The 13,433-nt window shown below is 33.1% G+C and overlaps 1 protein-coding gene across 5 annotated transcripts in view; it reads right to left on the bottom strand.

The window, feature by feature from the left end:
* Positions 1-13,433, bottom strand: part of LOC122526461 (rap guanine nucleotide exchange factor 2-like) — a 133,225-nt gene that overhangs the window by 19,767 nt on the left and 100,025 nt on the right. Inside the window, exon 1 of one of the 5 annotated variants that reach the window (XM_043649877.1) lies at positions 2,329-2,545. The exons of the other annotated variants lie outside the window; for them this stretch is intronic. Coding sequence (XP_043505812.1) covers positions 2,329-2,448 — 120 coding nt within the window. The 5' untranslated portion in view covers positions 2,449-2,545. Of the gene's footprint in view, positions 1-2,328; positions 2,546-13,433 lie in introns of those variants that run through there. 5 annotated transcript variants of the gene reach the window in all.

Raw genomic sequence — 13,433 nt, 5'->3', positions numbered from 1 at the left:
ACTCGCCATTCACAGAACCGCTCCCTCGTGATTCGATTGTCCGAACAAATATTTAGCCAATTTCGGAACGAAAAATAGTTTCATCGGGACTATGACGAGAAAGAGAGTGAGAGAGACCTGTTTGAGTATGAGAATGAGAAGAGGATAAAGAGAAAAGGATTTCCGCAAAAAAAAAAAGAGAAAAAAAAAGAAAAAATAAATATAGTGAAAATTATTTGTCGCCACCGGAGCATGAATGTTTAGCTACGGGGCAACACGAAACAATACCAACCTACCACGCGAACTTTACCATGGAAAATGGCGTTCGTTCTTAATTATATATACCCTCGATATATTATATTGTCACGCAGTCTTCTCTAAGGACAACATCTCTCTCTCTCTCTCTCTCTCTCTCTTTCTTTCCTTGATAAGCTTTCTCTTTTGCAACGATACATTAAGGATAAATCTTCATTTCGTTAATAGTCGAGTTCGTTCTTTTTTTTTATTTTTTTATTTTTAACTATAAGACCCCAAGATAGGATATAATTAATAAAAATATTAATATTAGTTTGTGTGTGTGTGTATGTGTTCGATAAGTAATTTTATATTTTCGATGATAAATAGAAGAAATAATATATTTGTTGTTCGTATTTAGAACTATTGTACTTAGAACTATTACACATATTACACATATACTATTATACATAGAACTATTATACTTTTATTTATTATTTACTATTTTCTTTTTACATTTATCTACTTACTGTGCGTTACTACTAATATAATGATAAGTTTAATAATAATTACATAATTTTAATTTTCGTTTTGTTTTATCTATACATTACATTGTACTATACTGTAATTAATGGCCTTTAGGGAGCCTAGGCTCTAGGGTCAATAAAATATTATTAAATAAATAAATAAATAAATATTTATTGTAATAAAAGAAATTTTAATCGCCATCTCGAAATGAGAATCGTTCGAATTATCCGAATAAAAACAAACGTGCATAATAAATACACGCGTGTACCTTTATGCATCGAAGTATACATTTTGATGACAAAGCTGATTACACAAAGGATAGGAAAAAAAAAAAGAAAAAAAAAATCGGAAAATTATGCGATTGCAATCGCGTTTATTGACAATTTCGTATAAATGACATCACGGTCATCGGACACACGACGAAAACGCAATCGCGATGACCGAGTAAGAGAAACGCGAGCAGCGTGTGATGCAATTTAAAAACAACCCATCGGACAAAAATTTTGCATGCATTTCCATTGCGTAATCCGCGAATTATAAATAATTATTGTTTAGAGCATGAAGTGGGGGATAGAAGGGGGAAGAAAAGCAGATACGAACGTGTTTTCGTCGATATAACGAACATTATTATTTCTTTAATACCAATGAAGAAATATTTTCAATCGAAACTTTTTTTATCAAACATTGTCAATCTTCTGTAAAAGTTTACGGTAACTTTCTCCTTGTTTATCAGAGCAAAAAAGAAATGACAAAATATTAAAAATATTAAAAGTAAAATATTATACAGATATCTAATAAGAATATTAATTAAATTTTTTTCTATGTATTTAAAAAAAGAAAAAAAAGAAAAGAAAAAATAAAAAGTCAAAGGAAACGAAGCATACAAAAATCGTTAATTAAAAATGATAAAGGGCAAAGATATAAGAAAAAAAAAAAAAAAAAAAAATGAAAAGAAAATTAACAACACATTTTCGATTTTACAATTAGTTTCAATCTCAAAGTTTTGATCTCGATTTTTATGAAAGATAAATAGACAAAGAGAGAAAGTGGTGTGGGGGTGGTGAGGGGAGGAAAAGAGATAAAGATCTTTCTAAAAAAAAAAAAAAAAAAAAAAAAAAAGAAAACGATGCATCTCGACAAAGTATCCAAGGGACGAGTAAGAAATAATCATTATAAAGTTCCTCTTTCCTCCTCCTTGCTGTCTTCCGTCTGTTCCCATCGTTACTCGTGCTCTGCGTGGGCCTGCCAGAGCTATGTGGGCGTTTACATGTATATGCGTGTGGTGCGTACGCGCGCGCGAACACCACTGCGTCTCTCTCTATCTCTATCTCTCTCTTCCTATCTATTCACGTATGTAAAAAAAAGAGACAAGACACAATACTTTGGATTTTGATTTTCCGATAAATGTAGATCACGATAATTCATAATTATTATGCTATTTGTTTCGTTATTTCGCGTGTGTAAACCAAGAAACAAATTGGAACGAATTATAATTTCCATAGGAAAATTTGTATATAAGTTGTCGTAGATTGTGACAAAAAATAGAATAAAAAAAAAAATATATAAAATGATTCCTTATAACTTTACCTCAGAAGAGGCGATGGACAAAGTTATAGGTGTACCAGGCCAGCTTCTGGACAACGACCGTCCTTTCCTTTTCCTCACCACGACTCGAGGTCGTCCAGTCCGATTCATATATTTCAACATCTCGTTGACTTTGGTTTCTACCTTGTTTCTCAACTTTGGAATCAAAATTATCGAAGCACGCTCACTCTATTTCACTATCTCAAGAAGAATAAGAAGAAGAAGAATAATATAACAGTATCATCCCACAACAGATATATAACATTTCGATTCATCGTTTCACCGGATATAATATTATAATAACACACACGACGCGCACACACCCAATGTTATAAAAAGTGACACGATATAACCACTTTTATTGAATATAATTCACCGATCGTTCCTCCTTCCTTCCTATTTTCCTCTCGCGTTCAAAATTTCCACTACCTAAGTATACATATATAACAGTTCTTGTTTATCGTAGCTAACTAACTATTTAGTTAGCTTTCTCTTTCTCTTTCTCTCTATCTATCTATCTATCTATTGACGGTCATATGATTACGAATATATATATATATATATAGAGAGAGAGAGATAGAGAACGTGTTTGATTTGTCAGCAATGAACGCAGTTGTTACCATGTCAAAGTAAAAACAAGCACGAAGATGTAGACATTTCGATGACGACCTTCGTACATTAGAAATCAAACTATTATAATATAAACTTTATATTATTATTACTATGATAATAACAATTTATTTATATTTATAGATAGATAGATAGAGAGCAAGAAAGTAAGTAAGAAAGAAAGAAAGAGATAGAGATAGAGAAAGAAAGAGAGAAACAGAGACAGAAATAATCTAGAAGAACCACGCTTCGCGCTTCGCGCCGGCGAACTGAATCGTTGACGATTCTTAAGAGGGCCAAAGACCGAGTTGAGTCGAGTCGAGTCCGTCACGTGATGATTCTACACACGCAGTATATAAAACGTACGGTGCTCGTTCGTATCATTCCTTTTCTTCTTCGTGGGTCAGCAGCAGCAGATCGGCTTGGCGGCGTCCGGACGCGGACGCACACATACACACACATGCAAGCAAGCACACTGTCGTCGTCGTCGTCGACTAGAAATAAGCTCGCGAACGAACGGGTTGATGATGATGACTAAGGAACTTTCATCTTTACGATTTTACGATTACGAGTATTCAACTGTACGAAAATTTCTTTATCAAATTGATCCGACGATCGGAGGTATTTATATTTGTTTCGAAATTGGCGTAAGTCGTCCCATTTGCAACGGTCCGTTAATGTATACGTTATTTTAATTAAATTAGATTAAATTTATATATTTAATCAAATTATATAGTGATAAATAAGTAGATAGTAGAAAATGATAGAAAATGGGCTTATAAATGCTGTTTCCAATTTTTTCAATATGCCATTCATTAGAATCATTTTATTTACGTACAAAACGTATTTGTAATTAATTTGTAAGTATTATAGAAAAAAGGAAATTAAGAAGCAGGAGTTACATAGTTTTTTTAAAAATCCCCCTACTTCAAAAGATGCATCCTGAATACTCCACGATCCGTTAAGCCTATAAGATAAGAATCTCCAAAGATAAGAAAATGCAGATAAAGAGACAATGGATCTAGTGTGGAGGAGATAGATCGCGTAAAAACGATAATGCTTCTTATGGAAAGAAGAGAAATAACTCTAAGCGTAGGTTTTTTATGCGGTTACATACTGTAAAAACGTACGTATCCCCCCCCTCCTTGGATCATGAAACATTGAGAATAACTTTGTTAACTAACAATTATTCACTCAAAATTATGAAGTACGAGCGTGACCAATCGTGTAATTTGAATTATACGAATTTAGGTCAAACGATAAATTAAAACGCGACCGCACGCGATGTTTTACGTACGATTAAATTATTTTTTAATCTGTAATCATTTACAAAAAAAAAGAAAGAAAAAAGAATAATTATTTAGATAATTTCAACGATGTAATTACGATTATCAAAATTAGATATCAATAATTACTCTTTGTTATTTTTAATTACGGACTCTACTCTCTAACATCGAATCCAATTATACGAAAAGTATCAAATAAAATGTCCTATTACCGTAGTTTTACAATCGAGGAAGATTAATTTGAAATGAAACGACGAATGAACGTCGCTATAAAGAACGAAAATTTTTACGCGGGTTTCTTTTTTTTTTCTAATAAAACGACACACGTGATTTCAGAGCGTATCATTTAGTTGATGAAACCTATACGTGTATAATTTTGCTCGTAAAATTTAAAGACTCAAATAATCTAATGAATCTCAACAACGTTTAAAATCTCGCCGCGATTACGATTTAACGATGTTAAGATTAGATAATTGAACCTATAAAATTCGTCAATTTCGAAATACGTATAAAAAGAATCATTGGCATAATAAAAGGCATAAAAATAAAACATTTCGACGTTGTATAGTACGTATTTTGAAAACTATAGGAGGTATCTCTTTCATAGACATTTTTGCTTTATAAAACTTTCACTTAAAAGTAGAATAAAACGACCATCTTGAAAAGCCTTTTTTCCTTTCTTTCGTACATTTTCTTCGAACGATGAAACACGTTTTTAAAAACTCTACTTCGGTACACGAACTTACAATTTCTTTCGTTTGCTTATGAAATGGCTTTGGTAAAAGGCAAAAGGGGCGTTCTACTCTCCTCTCTCTCTCTCTCTCTCTCTCTCGTGAATCTACATGGGCTAAAAATTTCTTCTCGTTGGACCTCCGCTAGGCGTATACGAAGCAGAGAGGGTTGAACAGAGAGAAAGAGAAGGAAAGAGAGAGAAAGAAAGAAAGAAAGAAAGAAAGAAAGAGAGAGAGAGAAAAAGAGAGAGAGAAAGAGAGAGAGAGCATATTCATACACACACTGCTCTCTCGGCGCCCGTCTACTTTATTTTCGGTTCATCCTGCAGTCGGCCGTCTCGACACCATTGGCGTCACGCGCGACCCTAAAAACCGACTATAAGAAAGTATCCGTGAAATGCCGGAATGAGAGAAACGACGACAAAACGATAGAGAAAGTTCCTCTTCCTATCGCAAAAAAAGAAAAAAAAAAAAAAACAAAAAAACAAGTTTTATTCTCCCTTACAACGAGAGATCGAGTAGGAAAAAACTGCATATATATATATGTGTATATATATATATTTGCGTGTATATATATCCTGTTGTGAACGGAAGATAAATCAGACTAATAACGTAAACGAATAAATCGACAGTAAAATAATACGATATTGAAAGTCCGCGTCTTTACATTAGTCGTAAAGATAAATAAAATAATAATTCGAAGTAAAAAAAGAGAAAATATCTTTCACGTCCCATATAATCCGGTTATACGTTTGAGCAAATAGGGCGCGAGTGCGGTTAAATTTACGAAAACGATCGCGCGGTGTTTCGTTTAAGGATTGGGAAAAAGCAAACAAAATCGCTCTATGGATAAATTGTTTCCTCGTTTCTCGATAAAGCCCCAAGCTCTAACTTCCTAGGAAATACGTGATAAAAAAAGAAAAAAGAAAAGGGAAAACTCTTTTCTCAGTGGTCTAGGAATAGCAGGTAGTAGTAGTAGTAGTAGTAGTAGTAGTAGTAATAGCGAGGGTGATCTCAAGGGAATCTGCTTAAAATTCTTCTTGGTCCATGGGATGGTCGTCCGGCTATGGGGTTTTCAGATATATACGCACGTACACATACACACGTACACGCACACTGAAACGATAAATTCCAACGAGATTAATCACGAAGATTATTTCAAAATGATGACTAATTCTTTCTCTCTTTCTGTATTTCGTTCTATTTTCTTTCTGTTTTCTTTTTTTCATTTTCAGAAGAAAACAAAATTTTGTATTAAAGATGTTATTATCCTACACGCACGTGAAAATATACGAATCGTCATTCTCAGGTGTGTATTGTATCTTGATAAAAACCATTGGTCAATAATCTAAAGAGTTTTTTTTTACAACACTATCGATGATACTCGCGTATCGATTTTATATCTTAAATCACTGGTCACTGAGTTCTCACGGTACGGAGAGAAAATAAACGGATTTTATCGAGAGACGGTCGGGATGCAGAAGAAAAGAATAGGGGAATTCGTAAAGTCCAGTGGCGCGCATCGAACGACCGACGAAACGCGACTGACGTTGATTGTGTGTCGCTCGTCCGGCGTAACATTTGCGATAAGCTTGCTGCTATCTTCTTCGCGGATGTTCGCTCATTTTTTTTCTTGTCTTTTTTCCTCTTGTTTTCTCCCTTTGTCGCGTGCACCAGCAGCAGCAGCAGGCAGCAGCTTCGTGTAATCTTTCCGTACAATCATTGCAATGCGAGAGAGAGAGAGAGAGGGAAATACGAAAGTGGACAAGAACCCTTCTTCTTTTTCTCTCCGGTCAACGATAGGCATCGTGTTTTTTTATTTACCTCCTTGTCCATGGTCGATTTAATTATTTATTAGATTTTAAATAATTAATATTCGGTGCTTTCTAAATAAATTATAATTATATATATAATAATTTTATTAATTCTATTATTTTCAATGAATTTGATCCACCTTTCAAGCACCTGTCGAATTTCTTAACGAACAATGCAATTAATTGATCATAAGTTATTTAATCGTATAGTAAGAAAGAGAAAGAAAATAAAAAAGAGATAGAAATGAGGAAACGGGAAAAATTCATAATTACCTTAACAAAAGTATCAAGCACGAACGTTCGTTCGTTCGTTCGTTCATTCGTTCGTTCATTAGTTCATTCGTAAATAGGAAATACGCGTAAACTTGATGAATATACTTAACACTTGAATAGAAGCTGGATGAGAGGATAGAAATGAAAATATGCCCCGTAACTAATTAAAATGCAATGGCTTGGAATTATTTAATCAAATGTGTCGATATCTTTAGAATATTTGTTTACTCGTGATCATCAAATCTATTCTCTCAATCGTATATATTTCAAAAATATATTCCCAAAGTTACATAATCTAGTTTTACGACACTTCTTTGCTCGCTTCGAAGAGAATTATAATTTTTAGATAGAATTTTTTGATGTCAAGAGATCTAGAATAGAAACGATATTTGCGCTTTACTCTCGAAGAAAAATAAGGAAGAAGGGAATGAGGGGGTGGGGGGGGGACGGCGGATGGGGATTGGGCGGAGATAGGGCAGACAGAACGAACAGTTCTCGCGTGTGACTGTAAAAGAGAAACATGAATGGAAAGTCAAGCGTGTTTCACCTACTCGAGAATAAATATGTATGTGTGTGTGTGAAACTCGTTCGTGTGTGTCTACCTGTACCTCCTTCTTCCTTCTGTAAAGCAAAAGAGAGACGGAGAATAGATTCAGTCGATGATATCGGTCGTACTTGAACCGTATCGTATATCGTACGTATTCTTACACACACACACATATGTATATATATTATACCACGCACACATATACGAGTATATAAATATGTATGTATATACGTAAATCAGATACATGTATTCGCCTACACGTCGTGAACGCATATACTCCGACACCGTATTGTCAAGGGTCACGTTTGAATTGACATGAACAACAGTGTTTCAATGTCGCAGAAGAAAAATAACGAATCTGTATTATTCGCGAATTCGAACGTAAATGATAATACAAAAGATAGAATTTGTTGAAATAATTCGTATTTGAACTAAAAAAAAATCTATTCTACTTCGTCGTGGTATGTATGTATATATATATATATAATTGTTAATACGATAGGAAAACGTTTCAAAATCACGATTAGAAAGTTAAAACGTGAAAACGATCACGAGTATAATTTAAGATACAATCGCTAATCGTTCATTCGTTCGTTATTTGTTAGAAAACTATATCCAGGTTATATACATGTATACATAATACATTCATTAAAATTTTATGTACGATATAATAATTATTTTCCAAATCATTTCTTATACATATTGTGTGTGTGTGTCTCTTTGAAAATAATTTGTCATAATTCCCGTTAAATATTCACGAGAGTATTAACGTGATAACGATCGATAAAAACTATTATTTTATACATATAATAATAAAAAAAAAAAAAAAAAGAAACGTATGATTTAAAATAGGGAAATGTTGAAGAGAGGAAAAAAACACGCATACGTATTTGAAACTATTCTATAGTCTCTGAATATATTAATTCACGAGAAAGATACGTTAGGTTTATTCGTAATACGTAAAGCGTAGTCTGTAATCAGTCGTGCAAGTTCTGTTTCTTGCTAGAATAACTAAGAACTATTACTACGACTACGACTACGACGACGACGACGAAGACCAACGATTACAAAAAGTCTATCGTAGAATTTAGAACATTATAACAGTCGGATAATTCTTAGATCACAAATTGCAGGTGCATACCGAGTTAAACGTACAACGGAAGAAAGATCTAGGTCGATCCTTGATTCGACTACCACCTTTCGGATCGAACCACTCATTTCAATCGTATTTCTTTTGAATGCCGGGAAACGAATGGAGAGAAAAACCCTCGATGGAAAAAGAAAAAATACGAAAGAAAGAGAGAGAGAGAGAGAGATAGATACAGATAGGATAAATTGATGCTAACGTGTAACCTTAACCCTAATGAATTAATAAGAACGTGTATGAACGAATAGAATGATCTTGGCTTAATTAATATCTTTAGTCTTGTTTGGTATTAGAAAAAAAAGAAAAAAAAATGTTTTCAACTAAGGATCCTGATTATACTGCGAGAGTCTTGGCACGAAACAAGGGGAGAGAAAATAAACATGAACTGTATATTGTAAGGAATTAATTCGATAAAATGGATGGGAAAGGAATTAAATAAAAAAAAAAAATAGGAAAAAAAAGAAATAGGGTTGATTAAGAGATACCGTTTTTTTTTTTTTTTCTTCCTTTTTCTACTCACGGAAGATTAATCCTCGGGATGGGATGTTGTCAACCGTAGAAAATTTCTTCGAGATAATTAACGATTTTAGAATAATAACAATAATAATAATAATAATAATAATAATAATCTCTGATATAATCCTTGGTACTTTCATTCTTTTTCTTTATTATTTTTCGAATATACCATTTCCTCTTTAACTTCTTCTTCTTCTTCTTCATCTTCTTTTTTGAAATTAAATGTAATTTCGTGGTTTAGAAACATAGCTCTCTACTAGAAATATCCGGAAGTGTTGCGGTAGAAGTTGACTGGAGCAAACGAGTCATTATCTCGAATTAACATTCCTTGAAAGTTTTATCAAACCGAATGTCTCGAGAGAGAGAGACAGACGATCATTCAAAAAAAAACGAATATTATGACGTAGATGTCTTGATCTTTCGTTACAAATACAATTTAATTTAATTTAATTTTTTTTTTTTTTTAAACCATATGTTTATTGCTTTGAACCAATACTACTATACTACTATTATAGAACTATTATACTTTTATTTATTATTTACTATTTTCTTTTTACATTTATCTACTTACTGTGCGTTACTACTAATATAATGATAAGTTTAATAATAATTACATAATTTTAATTTTCGTTTTGTTTTATCTATACATTACATTGTACTATACTGTAATTAACGGCCTTTAGGGAGCCTAGGCTCTAGGGTCAATAAAATATTATTAAATAAATAAATAAAAATATATCGTTGAATGAAAATGTTGGAAATAAATATACTCGGATTTGTACGGGTTATTTGTTTTGTATCCGTGTATATAAAGCAACAAGAAAAAATTAAGTAGAAAAACACGTGGCAAGCCGAAAAGAAAATTCTACTAATACTACTATTGGCGAGTCTTGCTTGAATCGAGAATAGAGCGCACATATCACGCACCGGAAGTTAACCGTCTTGGAACGTAAGCGTGAAAGAGAGTCAGGAAATAAGACACACACTCTCTCTCTCTCTCTCTCTTTCTCTCTTTCTCTTTATGCACACATACACTAATACGAAAATACGTCTGACTTAAATCGGTTTAAATGTGTATCCTTTACTCGTCATATTTCAAATCACTAATATTGTCTTCGAAAATACTCCCCATGCGTTTCGATAAAAATAAAATAACAATCCTGATACAAAAAGAGAATAAAAAGTTCGAATAAAATTTTTCTTCGAATCTATCGAAAAATAATATGAAATTTTCTCTCTTACGAATAAGAGAGAAGTTGGCAATATTTGTCTTCGGCAATCGCGTCTCGCGTACACGAAAGAATTTATTTTAAGAACTTACCACCCCGCGGGCTCTTCTCTCTCTCTCTTTGTCTCTGTGTAGTTTTTTTTTCTTTTTTTTTATTTCGAGATATTTTGTTCTCTCTCTTCATATTACTAACGCGAGTTTAAAAACGAAAAGCAACGCAGTCATGGAACTAGCGGTTTGATGGGGGTGAGGGGGTGAGGGTGGGAGGGAGTTTCGTTTCTACTATGTGTTTACTTCGTGAAATTCTTCTCGTTCTTATTTGTCGTTAATACATTAACGTTCCTTGTATTTCTTAGAAGAATTAACCATAAGAAACTATAAAGTACGTTTTACGAGTACAGACTAAAAGTCGGCAGTGAGTGATCTTACGGTTCCAATCGTAGAAGAAAATGCAATTTCTCAGACTCTTAGCACGAAATTATCTCGTTGCTCGATAAGGATATCTATCCTTTGATCCGTCTACAAATCACGAAAGGGATCCTCTTCAATTTATACCATTAAACGAATATTGGATCTGTTCGAATGAAAAGAAGGTACTCTCGGGGAGGAGGAGGAGGAGGAAGAGGATTGGCGGAACGAAATGTCAAAGATTTAAAAAGAAAATTTTCCTCTAACAAGAATAAATTCAAAGATTTATATCGCGAGCTGTTATCGAACGATCAAATCTGATCTCTTTTATCGGAGAAAACTCTCCTCGGATGGCAAGAAAAATAACTTACACCATTTGTCGTATCGGATTTTTACACCCTCGTAAATCGGGAAATGCGACTACTACTACCAACCAACGGCTGATTTAAACTTATTTCAAACGATTTTATCTAAAGGGATATTCCTCGTTTTAGAGATACGTTCTTATTCGCATATGTTCACGAATGATCAATCTCACGGATATGACGAATACGTTTGCGACCGTCAACTTGACGAGTTTCTTACGTAAATGACACACATTAGCGTTCATTCTTCCATGAGTAACGTCACACTAAACTTATATGTATATATATATATATATATTAATATATATTATTTTAATATATATTTATATATATTAAATTTATTATTATATATAAATTATTTATTAATATATATATTAATATTATATATTAATTTATATATAATTATTTTATATATAATATTTAGTTTATATAATTATATTATTAAACTAAATATTATATATTTAATTTAATTATAAACTAAATACATATATAATTTAAATATTATTTAGATTATACAATTGATCGTTATTTTTTCTTCTCAAATAAATAAAACTTCGATTAAATTATCAATTTATATTTAATATAAAAAATAAAAGAAAGAAAAAAAAGGATCAAAGAGTTAGCTTGAAAATACTTCAAGAAAGAAATTCTAATCCCGTTTCGCATATGTATACACGCGTGTTACTTTTCCTAATAATTGTTATCAATACGTCGTTGTATATTAGTGTATGTGTGTATCTTGTTTGTTACACTTTTCGATAGAATAAAAGATCCTCCTCCTTTTTATTAAGGAAGGTGAGATCCAATGAAACGATATAAGGCAAGGAAGAAAAAGAAGAATTAGATTAAACGAAGAGTTGAGGTCAAATTTAAAGAGACGCAAGAGAAATATTATTTTACAACGAGGACACGGAATTTTAAAATAGGGGGGGGGGTGGTAGTAGTGATGATAAGTTGTCGTCTATAAAAATCGACGAAGCACACAATTCGTTTATATATTCGTAAATAAATAAAATGGAATATTATCTTGCGTCGAATGATTGGGAGAGGAGGAAAACTTGGTGTATCCAAGAGGCAGAAAGTAAACGATGATACATGCTCGATAAACGTCATTGGTTCGACGAGGTTTGCCAGACGATGACGTATTTAGAGACGCCTGGTGTCTATTTCCTTGGGTCTGATAAGTTTCTTGCTTATATATTAACTATACATGATTGTACTTGCTTTATTATTTACGTGGTGTGCTGAAAGAACTCGAATAAAACGGTTATATAATAATTATATGCCCGCATCCTGCGAGCGTCACTCGATGCTCTAGTATTTCAGCTTTTCTTCGATGAGATCTAACATAAAAACAAAAGGAACACCCAAGATGAAAGAACGAGAGAATAGAGAAACTTTGAAACGACGTTAATAAAAATTGATAAACGAATATAACTCGATTATAAATTATACGCGAACGCGTGATTCTTGTATATACGAATTACTGTTAAATATCATTCTCATCAACCCTTAAGTTTCATCGAAATAATTTTACTCGTGAGAAACATCCTTTGGTGGTTAACGGATAATGGTCCACCCAGATCGAGTGTCAACGTCATTAAATACGTTTTACTATCTCTATTCTAATCACCGTGAAAGCTAAAGCTACGATAAAATATATATAAGCGAACAATGTGCGGGCAACAATGTTTGTGTGTGTATGTGTATGTATACAATTCGCTTATTATACGAACACTTGGCTAATGGGAAAAGTATACCGCTTACTCGTAAGAATTCGATTCACTTTTTACGATCGAAATAAAGATTATTCAACGATGCTATTGGCTTCTCGATCTTACCTAACGTTTCTCTCGTATATCAATTCCGAAATGGCGAGACTTTGGTATTCAGGAATCGAAGTACAGTTTGATCGAAGTTACGACACTAAACCCCCCTCCTAACCCCCCAACCCATCGATCTCTTTTTTTTTCCCTCGTTTCGAATCTTTTTCGTTCGTTTTGTCACGTCGCAGTTTTCGTCCTTCCTTTGATCATTTTTTTCTTCTCCTCCCTCCCCCCCTTCTTCCCCCATTATTCCCTTACCGCTTTCGGGCAAATTACCGCGACCGCGTCATAAATTTGACTCGTTGAACGATATTATTATGGCTTTTGACATACGATATGATATTCGGGATTGGTCCAA

This window comes from Polistes fuscatus, unplaced genomic scaffold, assembly GCF_010416935.1.
Source record: "Polistes fuscatus isolate 324 unplaced genomic scaffold, CU_Pfus_HIC Scaffold11, whole genome shotgun sequence".
Taxonomy (NCBI): Eukaryota; Metazoa; Arthropoda; class Insecta; order Hymenoptera; family Vespidae; genus Polistes; species Polistes fuscatus.
Note: the sequence above shows the minus strand (reverse complement) of the source record. Positions and strands in the feature narration are given on the sequence as shown.